The sequence below is a fragment of the Micropterus salmoides genome, unplaced genomic scaffold, assembly GCF_014851395.1.
Source record: "Micropterus salmoides isolate LMB-PRFRI ecotype aquatic unplaced genomic scaffold, ASM1485139v1 Ms_hic_scaffold_17, whole genome shotgun sequence".
Lineage (NCBI taxonomy): Eukaryota > Metazoa > Chordata > Actinopteri > Centrarchiformes > Centrarchidae > Micropterus > Micropterus salmoides.
The window spans coordinates 2132756-2150039 of record NW_024040817.1 but is presented as its reverse complement, the minus strand read 5'-3'; the positions used below and the strand labels follow the sequence as shown (position 1 = coordinate 2150039).

At 39.2% G+C, this 17284-nt stretch overlaps 2 protein-coding genes across 5 annotated transcripts in view; both read right to left on the bottom strand.

Moving 5' to 3' along the window:
- Positions 1–17284, bottom strand: part of LOC119906777 (collagen alpha-1(XIV) chain-like) — a 516646-nt gene that overhangs the window by 116240 nt on the left and 383122 nt on the right. The window lies entirely within an intron of this gene.
- Positions 6497–14121, bottom strand: LOC119906783. Its single transcript, XM_038724144.1, has 6 exons — positions 12635–14121; positions 11951–12070; positions 10346–10426; positions 9336–9858; positions 7803–7927; positions 6497–7552 (listed from the first exon to the last, which is right to left on the bottom strand). The coding sequence occupies exons 1-4, from the start codon at positions 13017–13019 to the stop codon at positions 9695–9697; spliced, it is 750 nt and encodes a 249-aa protein (XP_038580072.1). The 5' UTR covers positions 13020–14121; the 3' UTR covers positions 6497–7552; positions 7803–7927; positions 9336–9694.

The following is a 17284-nucleotide window of genomic DNA, read 5'->3' as shown; positions in this document are numbered from 1 at the left end:
GTTGTCTTGAACTCTTCGGGTATATCTCACATTCAAGCTTGAATCTGGTGCAGCGAGAATCCTTGCAGACATTTCGATTAACTGAAAAACGTAGTGAACCGTTTCACTGCTAATTTGTCTTTGAGTTGGGCAGCTTTCAAAGAGGAAGTAACAGCAGGACACACCGCCACAGAGGACACCACAAACATATGTGTTTGTGTTGATGAAATAATTTAATTGAGGCATAAACTACATATAACTATATTTGAATCTGAAAAATGAAGGTGTTTTTTGGTCAGTGCACTGAGAAAGTATATGGTTTTCACTCAACAGCACATATGTGCTCACATACACACATTTGTGCAAGCTGCATTCATGTTGACCGTGCAGTTTAATAACTCTGAAACAGGAAATTGATGTTTTCACCGGAAAGTTATTTTTGTTCTGTCTAGTAGATGAAATGACATGAAATTTAATTGTTAAATGATGGTACAAAAAAATTTTTAACAAATAATTGTGCTGCTTTAATTTCATGAAGAAGAAGACGAGAATCTTCCTCTCTGACCCAAACAGAGCAAGTTTGCTGCTCAGTTTTTAGATGTTTACTTTACAAAACTCTACTCAAACACTGTTTTTCTTGTGAATGTATAACCACAGTCTCAGAGAATCTTCAAGTCTTTTCTTGTTTTTGTCTCTGAGCTTCTCGGTCATCCAGGTCATAGTTATCCAAAGGAGGTTAAAGTCAAAGGCAACTGGATCCAAGATCTTCAGTTCTGGGAAGTCAGCCGGAACTGAAGAATCTCTTGGATGAGGGACAAAATGTCTTTTAGTATGTTCTACCCAAGTCCAGTTGCTTGACTTTTCTTGTCTTTGCTCTGTGAAGTTTTTATCCCATCTACATGATTCTAATGCATCGTCAGGGCCGTGCAGAGACCTTTGGATCGGCAGGTGCTCAAAGTACAAAAGGGGCACATGGAACAAGTATTTAAATAGGGCTGTTCTCAAAATATCGATACTGAAATATATTGTTATGTATTCTTGATTATATGCGTATACAGATGCTTCAGTATCGATACATCAGCAAATGCACAGTTTTGAAAAAGAAACACAGGGAACACTCAGTTCTGGCTTTAAAACACGGTGGGGCTGACACACTTACAGGGAACAGTTGCTGTTGGGGTTGCTGGGGATGTTGCTGCTGATACTACAGGAGGTGATCTGTGACTAGAGATATTATAACAAGCATAGGAGATACAGTGGGTACGGAAAGTATTGAGACCCCTTTAAATTTTTCACTCTTTGTTTCATTGCAGCCATTTTCCAAAAATCAAAAAAGTTCATTTTATTTCTCAGTAATGTACACTCAGCACCCCATCTTGACAGAAAAAAACAGAAATGTAGAAATTTTTGCAAATTTATTAAAAAAGAAAAACTGAAATATCACATGGTCATAAGTATTCAGACCCTTTGCCGTGACACTCATATTTAACTCATTAACTCACTCACTTAACTAATTAACCTGTTTTACCAATGTTGTTATAATTATTTTAAGGTACACTACATTTTTTATTAACTTACCTTAATAATCCTAGTCCCCGCATCCCTGTACGCAGGATAAGCGGTTGATGATGGATGGAATAATCCTAGTTCAAGTGAAGGGTTTTTAGTCAAATTTCATAAAAAATACATTACCCGCCGACGCCCATGAAACTTTTCTCCCTCAAACAGCAAGAACGAAGTGAACAGAGCACCTTTGTTTATCTGTGTGCAGAAGTAACGTTAGCTGTCGGCACAGTCGTCGGCAGCTAACGTTTCTTCGACAGGCGACACACAGCAATACACTCACCTAAAGGATTATTAGAACACCTGTTCAATTTCTCATTAATGCAATTATCTAATCAACCAATCACATGGCAGTTGCTTCAATGCATATGGGGTGTGGTCCTGGTCAAGACAATCTCCTGAACTCCAAACTGAATGTCAGAATGGGAAAGAAAGATGATTTAAGCAGTTTTGAGCGTGGCATGGTTGTTGGTGCCAGACGGCCGGTCTGAGTATTTCACAATCTGCTCAGTTACTGGGATTTTCACGCACAACCATTTCTAGGGTTTACAAAGAATGGTGTGAAAAGGGAAAAATCCAGTATGCGGCAGTCCTGTGGGCGAAAATGCCTCGTTGATGCTAGAGGTCAGAGGAGAATGGGCCGACTGATTCAAGCTGATAGAAGAACAACTTTGACTGAAATAACCACTCGTTACAACCGAGGTATGCGGCAAAGCATTTGTGAAGCCACAACACGCACAACCTTGAGGCGGATGGGCTACAACAGCAGAAGACCCCACCGGGTACCACTCATCTCCACCACAAATAGGAAAAAGAGGCTACAATTTGCAAGAGCTCACCAAAATTGGACAGTTAAAGACTGTAAAAATGTTGCCTGGTCTGATGAGTCTCGATTTCTGTTGAGACATTCAGATGGTAGAGTCAGAATTTGTAGTAAACAGAATGAGAACATGGATCCATCATGCCTTGTTACCACTGTGCAGGCTGGTGGTGGTGGTGTAATGGTGTGGGGGATGTTTTCTTGGCACACTTTAGGCCCCTTAGTGCCAATTGGGCATCGTTTAAATGCCATGGCCTACCTGAGCATTGTTTCTGACCATGTCCATCCCTTTATGGCCACCATGTACCCATCCTCTGATGGCTACTTCCAGCAGGATAATGCACCATGTCACAAAGCTCGAATCATTTCAAATTGATTTCTTGAACATGACAATGAGTTCACTGTACTAAATGGCCCCCACAGTCACCAGATCTCAACCCAATAGAGCATCTTTGGGATGTGGTGGAACAGGAGCTTCGTGCCCTGGATGTGCATCCCACAAATCTCCATCAACTGCAAGATGCTATCCTATCAATAGGGCCAACATTTCTAAAGAATGCTTTTAGCACCTTGTTGAATCAATGCCACGTAGAATTAAGGCAGTTCTGAAGGTAAAGGGGGTCAAACACAGTATTAGTATGGTGTTCCTAATAATCCTTTAGGTGAGTGTATACAACTACTGTGCTGCTCTCTTTGCGTCTTTCTTGTAAAACACATCCAACAACCCACAACAAGCACATTGCGGCAAACCCCTCTGACCGGCGGGATCGCAGTTGTCCTGTAGTCAGAGCTGCTGAATCACTAACGGTGTCTGAACGGGAGGGCTCGTCACGGATGAGGTCATCAGGTGAAAGGTCATAATGTGTCATTTTATTTACTGCGAAATTATTAATAATTCATTTTACTAATATTTTGATTCGGCAGGCCTTCACAAATGGACCTTTACAAATTTAAAAATTAATTAATTAATTAAATTTGTCATTGACAAAAGGGCACTTTGGGCATCAAAGGGCAGGTGCTCAAGCACCCGTTGCACCCCCTCTGCACGTGCATCGTCATAGGAAACCGACTGGTAGCAGGTTAAAACACAACTAACAGATCACTGGCAGCTAAGATCACACACTCAGCAACAATACTGGTGTTCACTGTTCATCACCTTCAATTTTGTCCTTCAGCTGCTTTACTTAATTCTGTAACTGGCTGTTGTTGACTGTTATTTCTTCAGGAAAACAACAAGATATAAAGAGTCAGACAATTTTAAAAATATGTATTCTTAATAAGCAGTGTGAAGTTGGATGCTGTATCGCGGTAGTTGTTTGTTTGTTTGTTTGTCAGTTTGTCGTATCTGGTCTGCAGCTGGTCTTTTTCCAAAGTGACTGAAATATCTGTTGAGAAGCACAACAACATAAGAAACACACCAACAACACCAAATCATTCATGCCTATGAAGCGACAAATAGAGCGTGATCTGCCTCTATATTTGTTTAAAAGTTGACTCAGTCCCTTCTGTCCTCTTTTTGTTGCAGTTGTTGGTTTCTTTCAGTTTATTATCAGAGAATAAACAGAGAGGGATTCAAGTAATGACAATCCTTGACGTGAATGCACGGCCGCACTGTAGGTGAGCAAAGAGAGAGAGAGAAAGAGAGAGAGAGGTATTTTCGACAGCTGTAAGTAACGTTAATGCCATTATGGTGTCACAGTCTAAGATGCAAAGAACATTGTCGTCTGTTGTAAACTTTGTGCGACCAGCAAAAAGTTTTTGCTGCTGCCAGTGATGCTCGGACTCATCGGGAGAGAGTGGCGTTATCTCACCCAGTAGTAGGGTAGAGTAGCTAATATTACTTTTTTAAGGAGTAACTAGTTGGTAATAACTATAGGCTGAGTAACTTTCCCAACACTGAGTTGACAATAAGGATCGGATAAATTGGGTATGTTTTGATTATTGCTTGTTATAGGCATCTAATGTTTACTTTGACATTGTTGTCGATTGATCAATCATATAGGCCAGGGGTCTTCAGTTAAAATTCAGAGAGGTCCAGTTAGAGAAAATTTCACAAAGCAAAGGTCCGCAAACATCAACTTGCGTCTACCATAACCTAAAGCCTTAGTTGCATCAACATATGTTTTTGTCCTTTGATACTATTTCAACAATAGTTTTCACATAAAACTGAAGGGATAATAAATAATAACCACTCTAATAATACATTCTAAATTTAAGTAATCTAAAGGCTGCATTTAAAAAACGGTTTTGTAAATGTGCATCGTAAAATAAATTAATTTTAATTGTTGTAACTTTTAGTGACTGAAGTTCAGTCTCAACCAGTTTTATAATTAACACTCAACACATCTTAACAAATGAACAGCTGTAATGCCGCCTCCTTCTCTTTCATTCCCTCTTTTATAGCTACCACTTCCCTACTTTCTCTTGTTTAGTGAGAAATGTGAGCTCTAGCTAGGACTGGAGATAAATGAGATATTCCGGTTTTGAACCAACCGTGGGAAGAATGTACATGTGAGAATCTGTACATTCTTGGTTAAAAGTCATGTGAAGTCTCTTTTCTCTTTCCTCTCCTCTCTTCCTCTGTGTATCTCACTCGCGGACTCGACTCGCAATGCTCAGGGCCGTTAACGGCTCTGGCAATGCTTAACAATGGACAGATTTGATTGGCTGAGCAGCCTCACATGAGACGATTAGAGAACATGCGATTGGTTTGTGAGTTTCCTATGCCGCTGAATGAGGACAGTAAATGTTAGAGAAGCTGCGCATTTTAAAATAGAAAAGCTCCATCATGAGGTAGTAATTCTCAATAACAGATCGACTGTACGTCCAGACAATGCGGCCGCTGGGTGCGGATCCGGATCGCGGTCCGCCTATTTTTGACCTCTGATATAGGCTATAGGCTACGCTTTGCTGTATGGATGGTTGCTTTTTAAGTCGCCCTTATGTTAAAGGTTTGGCACGTTATAAATTAATTTCTTGTGAATTGTTGTGACAGGGTTTTCATACGGCTGTGATCCGCGGGGTCGCTCTGCGCTCCTCATCAACAGACAGGCAAACAAGCGCTCTGCGAGGTAACCATGGCAACAGCTTCTGTGTAACCGGCGCGATCCCGTGAAACTGTCGCGGCCGTTCTGGTCTCACGCTCACGGCCGCCCGCTGTCAGAGTTGAAATGAAATGAAAAACTTTTTCCTACAGTTTATCAACAGACAGAGACTGATCTGCCACCAGGTCTTAAACAGGCGACAACCTTTGCTGCTGTTTCATTAAAAATAATCTATTAACTTCTACTGAACTAATTTGAAAGTTAGTAGTTATATTTTAGTTATAGACTCAATTATTTCATGTTGCTTGTTGCACATTTAGTGGTTGAAGTTTGAAGCCAATCACATGCCTGCTTTGTGGGGATGTCCATGCACACAGGCTAGTTTACTATCATTGTCCGGACGCGCACACACTCAACGGATAGAGGATTTTAGTCATGGGACGTCTGGATCTCAAGTTATCAGAGAAACAGGCTCAGCAACATTAGTGCCAGCTAGTGCACAGTGATCACAGAATAGCATCAGAATTTCAACATCTTTCAAACATTATTGGTATTATTCAAGCCAGCAATCAGTTTAGCGTCAGCTTTCAACAGCCCACCATCACTCTGCAGCTTCTTCAGAAACTGGATTCTCTAGTTACTCGTTGTCATTCTGTCAGTAAGAAAATTGACTCTTGTGGCACCAGATTACAGAAACAAGACACCTGATAATGACCCATAGTTAATGGTAACTGATTAATGAATTATTATTTTATATAGTCACACAAAAATGTACATTAACGTCGTTCTTACAACTTCATTTCAGACTTACTTGCTTTTTGTGACCCAGGATCAGCGTGATGCTTTTCATCCTCTGAGATCTCCAGCTGATTCTCCTCTCCCGCTCCTCTGTTGTCTTGAACTCTTCCGGTATATCTCACATTCAAGCTTGAATCTGGTGCAGCGAGAATCCTTGCAGACATTTTGAAAGACTGAAAACTTAGTGAACAGCTTCACTGTCTGCTTGTTTGTCTTTGGGTTGGGCAGCTTTCAAAAGAGGAAGTAACAGCAGGACTCACCACTGACACAGATGGACACCACAACATATGTGTTATTGAATACTTGACTTTAATTGAGGCATAAACCACATAAAACTATATTTAAAGCTGAAACATAAAGATTTTTTTTGTCAGTGACACTGAGGAAGTATATGGTTTTCACTCAACAGCAGGTTTGTGCTCACATTCACACATTTGTGCAAAGCTGCATTCATGTTCTCCATATAGTTTATTCACACATGCATCTCTGACACAGGAAATGTGATGTGTTGACCAGTTATTTTTGTTCTGTCTAGTAGATGAAATGACGTGACAAGTATTAATGGTTCAATGATAATAATAAACCTAACATGTTAAACATATAATTGTGCTTTGGTAATTTATGAAGAAAACAAAAGAGATGATTGAATATCATCCTTCCTGACGCACATGCAGAGGATGTGACTGTTACTATTCTGAGTATCAGTTCATGCATCGTGTGGATTTGATAGCTTTTGATTAGCAAAACAGCCCAAGTGTAAATGCAACCAAGCATTAAAGATGGATTGAAATCTTATTCAAAATCAGGTGTATTCTTCTCTCCAAAACACATTCATAATCTTTCCTCCTCCCAAGTGTAACTACATCAGTAAGTGGTCTGTGGAAGAAGCCTATGAGGTTTGTCCTTTATGATAATGGCTTAAATAACACTGAAACAGAAAGGAGCCGTCTTTCCCCTTGTTGTCATGTATGTGACATCTTAGGCTTTTTGAAAACAGGCTGTTGTAATATCCCTCTCTGCAGAGAGGGTAAGTGCACATGTAGTTGTGTGGATGACTTCCAACCAGACTGTTCACTGTGTAGGGCAGAGGAACAATATCTATGTAATCCAGGTTGTTCAGGATGCAACACAGAATGAACAACTGAAGAAATGTAAAATGTGAGTTGGTCTGATTTGACAAAGTTGATCCCAACACTACACACCCCTCTGTCCTCAAGATAAACAGGAAAGCCCTTTCTCACAGATCCAGTTCTTCTGATCATAATATCCGATCTGTGTCCAATTTCCTTGTTTATCGCAGCATGTAGCAGCATTATAGTCGTTGTGCGGGTGTCCTGTTGCCCAGAACCTGTAGGAGAAATAAAATGTTGTCACTCCTGATTATTTTCAATTTGAAGGAAGCTGTTGGATTTTTTTATCATTTTTATTGTGAGTAATAAATGACAATTACATTTTTAATAATGTGTTTAACACATAATTCAGCTTTGTAAATTAATGAAATGTGAAGTAATGTTTTTTTCATCTAATTTTAAAAAAACAAACTTCTTTTATTAATAAAATGAATTGTGATGGAAACTTTAACTTTAAAAGAGTCTCACTCTAGTGTCAGCGGTGAGTCGTCCACCCATTTCCATTTCCATTCCCATCCTGTTTGTGTCTGTTTTACTGTGGCCCGTAGACCAATCCAGGAGTCTCCATCCTTGTTCAGCTCAATGACACATTTCTAGTAGTTGACAAGAGACAATAATCATTTCTCTGTTCATAATTCAGTAATTCTATTGTGGTACATGTGTGATGTCTGAAAAGTCTGAAGGAAAAAGAAAATCTGTGGCAACTTTTCAGTTCATCAGTGGTGCATAAATCAGAAACACTCAGAGGACTGATGGAATTCAGCTCCTCTTGTAGAATAACCATTGTTCAGTGGTGGGAAAAGTACTAAATGTTCCTACTTAAGTAAAAGTACAGATACCACACTAAAATGTTACTCAAATAAAAGTCATCCAGTAAAATACTACTCAAGTAAAAGTGAAAAAGTACCTGGATTTAAAAGTTTATGAATATAAAAATTGAAAAGTACTTTTCAAATCTATTGATCTTACAAAAAGCAACATATCTTTTTAAATTCACTGAAGACAGTGCTGTGTAAAAAAATTCAAGACTTTGGCCAGATAAAAAAGCTTGAACTTTTACCAACATCTTTATTTTCAACAAAAATAGACAGTAGTTAGAAAAGAAAAGTTTCAGCGGAGAGGTTCAGAGATGGATGCAAAGTACAGTCCCATTCTGTTACCAGAACAGAGACCCGAGTTGACATGAAGCCATGTAACAAGTGATTTTCACCTTGTTTTGGACCTCCTTTTATAGCTCTGTTTCTAAGCATTACATCACCTCTTGACTCTCTTTCCTGCTGCTCCTGGATCTGTGGAAATCCCCAGATATTTGGTGTCTCTTATCATCTTCTGAGCTTTCAGCATTTTGGTGGATTGTCACTTTTATTTCACTTAACTTTAGGTGTCTATATAGAATATATTGGTGGATGTTTTGTAACACAGTTTTCACACAGATCTGCTTCTACATTCCTTCTACAACATGTTTACAGTGAATCACAACGAGGAAAACTGAGTGGCAAGATGACAGGTGGATGTTTCCTTTTCTGTGTGGGGGATTAGCCTGCGTTATTGCTCTGCTGCTGTGGTAGTTTCCCCCTTCAGACCGTCTGACAGACACAGAAGCACGTTTGGGACTGTATGTTAGGATGAGACAAGGAGGTGGAAACTAAAACTACCTGAAAACACTTTCAGGCAGAAATCTCACCACAAATGTGAACTTCAGCACCTCCGATAAAGCTCACAGACCCAAACAGAGCCAGTTTGCTCCTCAGTTTTTAGATGGTTATAATGCAAAACTCTACTGAAACATTGTTTTTCAAGTTTTCTCTTTCAAATTTATAACCTTAGTCTCAGAGAATATTCTAGTTTTTCTTGTCTTCGCTCCGTAATGTTTTTTATTTCCACCTACAATGGCCCTAATGCATCGTCATAGGAAGCCGACTGGCTGCAGGTCAAAAACAGAAGTAACAGATCACTGGCAGCTACATCTAAGATCACACACTCAGTAACAAACACACTCACCTGTTCCTCTTCGTTGTTTATGATCACCAGATCTGCTCCTCTACTTTGACAGTCACTTCTGCTGTCAGACCAAGTTTTCTTCTCATTGGATTTAAAGTAACAGCTGAATCCAAATCTCTTCCATCCTTCAGGACAACACTTCTCTTCATGTCAAATGAGTGTTAAAAGATGGATTTCATGTCATTCATTGTTAAATTGATAAAACTTGTTGTTTGACTTTCTTCTTAAATATCTTTCTTGCCTGCCACTTGTTGTTTACTCTATAAATACACTCAGGTTTTGTCTCATTTATAACATAAATAAACAGAGAAAACAGTTCAACAGCATAAAAGAATTATAATTTAAAATGAATGGCAAATTCAAGTTATATCAAGTGAACTGGTGTGATGCTGGTGTTCACTATTAGTTTTTAAACTTTTCTCACCATCAAGTTTGTCCTTGAGCTGCTTTACTTCATCCTGTAACTGGCTGTGATTTTTCCTCAGTGTCTCGTAACTGCTCTGTAACTGACTGATGTTGACTGCTGTGTCATGAGAAAAAACAACAAGAGATAAAAGAGTCAGACAATTTCAAAATATTTCAAATGAGTGTTAAAAGATGGATTTCATCTCATTCACTGTCAAACTGATAAAACTTTTAGTTTCATTATTTAGTAAATATCTTTCTTTCCTGCCACTTGTTGTTTACTCTATAAATACACTCAGGTTTTGTATCTGATTTGTAACAGAAATAAAAGATAAAAGAACTATAATTAAAAGTAATGGTGTGATGTTGGTGTTCATCGTTTCATCACATCTAATTTTGTCCTTCAGCCGCTTTACTTCATCCTGATTTTTTACTCAGTGTCTCGTAACTGCTCTGTAACTGACTGATGTTCACCGCCATATCTTTAGAAAACAGTAATAGATAAAAGAGTAAGACCATATGAAAACATTTATGCTTGATAACCAGTGTGAAGTTAGATCCTATGTATTACAGTATTTGCTTATTTGTTTTTAAACCTTTCTCACCTAAAAGTTGTCCCTGCAGCTCACTGTAGTTCTTGTACAGTTTGTCGTATCTGGTCTGCAGCTGGTCTTTTTCCAAAGAGACTGTTGAGAAACAACATAAGAAACACCTCAACAACACCAACTCATTCACTATAAACTAAAGACAGTTTAGTTACTTTCTCTGCATAATTAAAATCACTCTAATTCAAACCATAATTTAGTAATTTAGCTTCCTTTAACCTGCCGTGTATGTGGAGATGTTGTAACAACTGGATAACTGACTCGCTCATGTATCAAGTGTGATGAAGAACCAAAATGCAGATCAACACAGTCAAGTAACTGTGCTTAAATGGCGTGAAAGGGTACATCCTGAATGCGGTATATTCAGCTGCCATAAAGAATAGCTCCAGACTCACATGCCATTTGATCAATAAAATGATTGTTTTGTTCATGGCTCTGAAGTTTTTCCCCTCCTACCTTGACTGCAGTGTAAACAAAATGGGACATAAAATCTTCAGTCTTTGTCGCGTGAACAAATGTTTTAGGTACAGGCAAAGCTAGAATGAAGCTTCATTAGTCTGAGTTACACAGATTGAAGGTTTTCCTTCCAAAGTTCATGTGTTTTTAGAAAAATGTTCTTGATTTTTCTAACTCAGACTTCTGAATTCTCATAATAGCTTCAGCTGAAAGTTAGAATGTACTTTTACACAGATAACTCTTTCAGCGTGCATATGGCAGGTCAGTTTTATTTGAAGATGAACAAACAAAACAGAACCTGTCCTTTAAAGTCTGAAGCTGGTGCTCTTCACCATTTGAACAAGACCGTCTCATCTTCCTCCAGCTTGTTTTATTAGGCTACGTTCAGACTGCAGGCCTTAAAGGTGATTCTGCAGAGAGTTTGTAGATATTTGAGTCCAACGGCCAAACAAACTCATGGACACGCATTGCCATGGTAACCAGTCCTACTCTGCTGAAATATAGCAGAATCCACAACGTCTGCTGTCCGAGAGCAAGTTAGCTTCAATAAGAGGGCATGTTTTAGTGGCACGAAGTCAAAGCTAACTTTGGGGCTAACCTCCTTCACTCTTAATTCAACAGTTGGCAGCAGCACACGTAAGATCCTCTTTAGTCCGGAGAAGCTGCAGTCTTTATTCACCGGCCTCTGGAACTTCTACTGTACATTTACTGCTGAACAAGCCTTATTGCTGACCCGTTTCTCTCTATTCACCGAGACACCCGTTCACGCTCACGCTCCGTCTATTCCTCCTCTACCGCACACAGACTGACCGCTGAGGCAAAGCTAACAAAGCTAACCAGCTGGGATCATCACAAACATGAAAACAGACAGACATGAGGAAATATTCACTGAATTTAACTAAAACTACATTGGATAAGAATTGCAAAGCATCCCTTTAATGCTTAATTCTGTGTTTTTTGGCCTGCAGTCTGAACGCAGCCTTAGATCTGGTTGTGGAGAACTGGAAAGTACATTTTAGTGTAACTGAGCAAACTTTGGTGGAAAACATTTAATAAATGTGCTTCATAGACCAGTTGCAGCAGTTTTTCTGCATTGTGAACAGGTTCAGTATTTGGTTGTCAGTAGTTGTGGGGTGTATTTTATCTTACAACGTATGTATAGGAGGATGATTCCAGTTATGGTCAGAAAGCACAGCACTCCAAGACAAAATGCAGCAGCTCTGAAAGGCCTGCTTTGGACGGCTGGAGGATGATTCTCAGTGTGCGGTCCTAAAGTGGCAAAGCACACAGAGAGCGGGTTCATTAAAGGAAAACCACATGCGTCATGTTATCATTCCCCACACATAACATTTTAGTCAACAGCTTCACTGCCTTCATCTGTGGTTGGTCGACATCTGTATACAGCTGTGAAATGTAGTATTAACATTTTAACAAATCATATAAAGACTGTTGTGTTGACCAATTATTATTGTGATGTAAAACAAATATGAACCGATCTGAGATGTTGAGTTTTAAAGGACAAGGACAAATGCGCAACTGACTCATAACTAAAAGCTGTTAAACTGACTTTACATCATCTCCTCTTGAGTCTCTCTCGGCTCTGTATTAATAACTTCTTCCTGTTATTAATACAGAGCTGTGAGACGTACATAAATAGAAACAAACATAGACGCTAATGGGCTGCAGTTCTGTGGGATTGGAAATCAACGTGTTACAAACTGAGAGTAAACTCAGAGGTCACACATTAGTCCAACGTGATTCAAACAGACGATCACACAAACAAGATAAACATTATTTTTTTATATCATTGATTTGTCATAATTTCTCACTTACCTGCGTCGTGTGACTGAAGATCAGTGTGATCATCTCTGATATCGTCTGTACTCTCGTAGATAGCCACCTCTCTTTCTTCCCACTCTACATTGTCCTCCTGCACCTTTCTGTTGTATCTCACCTTCTTTGAGAAATCTGGTTTGGCATAAATATCTGAGGACATCTTGAGAGGACTGAGACAGTTGAACAGTAGCTGCACTTCACTTCCTGTAACTGCTCTGTGTTGATTGGTTACTATGCTGCTGTAAACCTTCAAAGTATACTCTGCAGTACTAACTATAGTAGATATACTACTGTACCGATGCTGCTGTCCGTCTTGCATGACCCGGCTTCTGTCTGGTTTCAGTAGAGAAGAATGAGGAAGTAGCAGCAATGACACACACATGCACACTTTATATTTATTTGAGTCTTCTGGATCCGGTTTGGTGGTTTTTGTAACTTCAGTAAGAAGACTGTGTTGTCACATCTTTGGATTCACTGTATGACACAGTAACTGTAGTAGATATAAATTCAGTAACATAATTAGTGGTGGGCATAGATACATTTTTTTAATCTAGATTAATCTCACTGTAATATTGGAATTAATCTAGATTAAAATGGCTCATTTGAATTCTGCCGAAGGCATTCAGAATATGTGTGCTACCCAAATAATGACTAAAAGTAAGTCTTTGAGAACGGGTTTATCAATCCAGGTGGCGCATTAGACCAGGGGGCTCATCTCCTGTTTCCAAAATGCATCAGAAACTGCTTGAGAAAAGCTTCTTTCATATAACTCTTTGAAAGTGTGACGTATCCACCTGATTTTTCCCTGTACTGTGGACTGTATGTGCTCAGGTAGTTTGGCATATCAGACTTGTATGGGCTCCGAGAAAATCGCTGTGTTTCACTTGTCCCGCGTTTCAATCGTCCCGGCTCTCCCCTATAGACCCAGCTCCAAACCCAACTTTGAGAATAGATTAACGGCGATATCTTTCTTTATCGCCCGGTAAGAGTTAACGCCGATAACGGCCCACCACTAAACATAATATACTTTACTGACGCTGCTGTCAGTCTTGCATGACCCGGCTTCTGTCTGGTTTCGGTAGAGAACATTGAGGAGGTAGCAGCAAAGAAACACACACTCACTTTTTATTAATTTGACTTTTCTGGATCCGGTTTTGTGTTTTTTTTCTTCAGTTGGGGGACTGTGTTGTCAAATCTTTGGATTCACTGTATGACACAATTTAGAAAAACAATATTTATACATGGGTATAAAACTGAAAATAATTAAAAAAAAAAGGATAGACTTCAGAGCAACAATATGTTTGTGTTAATAGATCTAAGCACATTTTTTCACACCATGGCCACCTTGTTTACACCCCACACAAACACACAAAGAGCAGATTAACAGTTTGGCCAAAACAGGAAATGTCAGGAAATCATTTTCCAATGTGGGCGTCTTCAACATATGGTCAGGTTTGGTTATTAGCTGAATATCAAAGATATTCTAGAAATATTAATAAAACTATTAATATTCAAAATTATTAATTATAATTGATAAATACGGGACACCACCCTGGAATCAGGGACCAATAACCAAATAGCCAAATATGATCTAAAAGAGGGTCTGTCAACCTACAGACGGCAAACAGAGTCCGGGGTGAGTCCGTACACTGGCCGTGGCCACCAACTCTTACTACAACCTTATACACAAATAATCACAGGCAACGACTTCTTAAAATTATAATAGGATTTATTCAACTCAATCATAGATCAATGATCAATAACTCTAGCAAGTAAATCACTATTAAATATTCTAAACACACCACCGGAAAACACACAGCAATAAAACAAGACATGGCGATCTTTAAATATCCCTTGGAGTTTCTTAACAGAAATTCACCACATGAAGCTTGTACGAGTTACAATAACAAAGTCATAGAACTATCTGCTGCCCAGACATACTAAAGCCTCTTAGGTGTCGCTTTGGTAGCGAGTAGATGCGTCAGTCCTTTTAGGAAATCCAGCAGAGTTTCTCTCGGTTCTGATGCCGGTAGTTTCAACGGCACAGCTGATTCTTCGGCAGCAGCAACAGGAATCAGTGAAGTCGACGTAGGTTGAGAAGGTAGAACACGAAAGTGAGCTTCTCTCAGTTAAGTACAGGAGTTTATCCGTCTTATTCTGCAGGCATGAAACATTATCTCGTGTATAACAAGTTCCTTAGGGATCCAAAACAAAGAAAAAAATAATAGTGGTAGAAAAAAGAAAACAGAAAACAGAGTTGCTCGTCCAGCGAGTGAAGTCTGTATTCAGGAACAAAGAAAGTTCAGCGCTGAGAAAGTTGCATCTCCCGTCACTGCTGACGCAGCTGTGGAAAGACAATGTGCTGGCTGTGCTCAGGTCTACTTATACCTGACGGGGGGGGGCTCGCCAGATGCATTACCGGGGCCTGTTTTACAGTCCTTTGTTTGAAATAACTTTAAATTCAGGCTTTGGGGAATTCAACAGGCCGGGGATGTCACAAGGCCTGTAGGATGTCACAAGGCCCATTTTTGTTCTACCAGACTGTGAGGCCCAACACCAACCAAGATCTAATGTTTCATTTTTAAGTTGACAGTGACTATCGTAACCCTATAACGATTGATTAGAATACATATCCTGCTCAGGAACAAGGTCTTAGAGCTTCTGACTGTCAATACATGATTTAACCACCGTTTAACCACTTTCACTACTGTGAGGCAGATTGAAACTGAAAATGACTTTGGTGACGACCTCACATTTCTGTTAGTGCCACCATCTGGCCGGATCTTCCAATGGGACAAAGGAAACACTAAAATATAAGTAAGTAAGTAACATTTATTTATATAGCACTTTTCACAGATAAAATCACAAGGTTCTTCACAATAAAATAACAAAATACAGTTCTAGCTAAACACTAGAAACACATTGACACATGACAGACAACTTTAAAACCAAGCTTAATGTTTAGCAAACGCCTGTTTGAATAACAGAGTCTTCAGCTGCTTTTTTAAAGAAACATCACAGTTTAAGGTGTGTAACGAACTGGGGATTGCATTCCACAACCTGGGTGCAGCTGCTTGGAAAGACCGGTCTCCTCTGGTCTTAAAGTGGGTACGGGGAACTACCAACCGCCTCTGATCTAATGATCTTAGGTTACGGGGCGGAGTATGTTGCTGTAAAATCAACTTTATGCACCACACTAAATGAACTTTATTTATTTTGGACCCTATGACCTTTCTCTAACTACCCTCAGGACAAACTGTACGTGTTTAACTTGACTACTGTGAGAATAGCATGAAAGTCAGTATGAGTGCGACTTCTAACATGGTGTTATTTGGTAAAGTCATGAACATTTTCTGATTGCCTTTATTATGTAGTTTTTAAGGGAGGGCAGCAGGAACTATGGATAAAGAGAGGGAGAAATGCTGTGCATTAAAGGTCCTTTCAAATCCATTACATCACAGTTACATGGCACACATGTTGGCCTCCATGATCTCCAGAAAACTCTCAAAAGATCTGTTTCTCAGAGAGCCATTGATTGGATCCCGTCATGTTGTTTGTTCCTCGCAGATTATGCTGTGGACCCGCGTCCGACCTCAGGCTTTACATTCACTTGTACCTGCCAGAACCAACAGAAGAAGCACTATATTGGTATAGGGAGAAGCCACAAAGCACATGGAATTATTGATGTATGCAGTTCTTGTGCTCATAATAAGGTGTTATGGACTAAAACACCTCTTCATATTTAGTTTCTTTATGTCTTCGTATGTACTCTACAGAAGACAGAAGAGTTTTAAAACATGAAAAAAGATTCTTTTATAATTACAAATTAAAAACAATATTTCAGCATGTTCAGCTTCCAGTGAAGAGGGCAGCACAGAGGAGGATTAATATGAACATGTTGGTGCACTCGTGTGGTGGAGCAGTAGATTACAAGTTCATAATACTGAGCTTTAAAGAGCCAAGATCAGCAGCTTGAACCTCTGTGGCTTTTCACTTCTTAAATATGAACCAAAATTCAAGTTCAGAATGTGGTGGAACAAATCATTTCAAATTCAGATCTTTTTATTTGATTATGTACTGGGATTCAAAAAATACTAGTGAATATAATTTTCACCACAACAGCTACACACCACGCACAACATGATGCACTGATGTCAAATTAAAACTATGGGTTGAATTGTTTAGTGATAATTATTGTATGAACACTGTCGGCCTCACCCAGGGCTAATTTAAAATAAAAATATTTAACATTACCTGGAAACACAATTGAGATGGAGTGGTGTATAAAGACCTTACATAATGAACTGTTTTTATTGCATTGCCTCCCGCAAAACTGAACATTATTACTTGAGCTGAGAGCAAACTAACTTTACATGCTAACAGTACACTATTTTGGCAGTTATTCATCATTTAGTAATACTGTTACACCAATGAAAGATGCTAAAAGGTCTACATTAATACATATAAGTCAACTGTAAAACACTGTTAGATTAGACATCATCACAAGCAGGAAATATGTTTTTCCTAAAAATATACTAGCTGTTTGTGACCTTCTTGCCACAGCTCGCATCGATGTGCCATCCTGGATGAGCTGCACTACCTGAGCCACTTGTGTGGGTTGTAGACTCCGTCTCATGCTACCACTAG

Bases quoted from the DNA above. Each gene is read 5' to 3' on its own strand.
- LOC119906783 (XM_038724144.1), bottom strand. From the start codon at position 13,019: ATGTGTGTGTCATTGCTGCTACTTCCTCATTCTTCTCTACTGAAACCA. The intron at 12,071-12,634 runs GTAAGTGAGAAA...TTGCCACTTTAG, and splicing joins TCTTCAGTCACACGACGCAG to GACCGCACACTGAGAATCAT. The intron at 9,859-10,345 runs GTGAGAAAGGTT...CTCATGACACAG, and splicing joins GCTGCAGGGACAACTTTTAG to CAGTCAACATCAGTCAGTTA.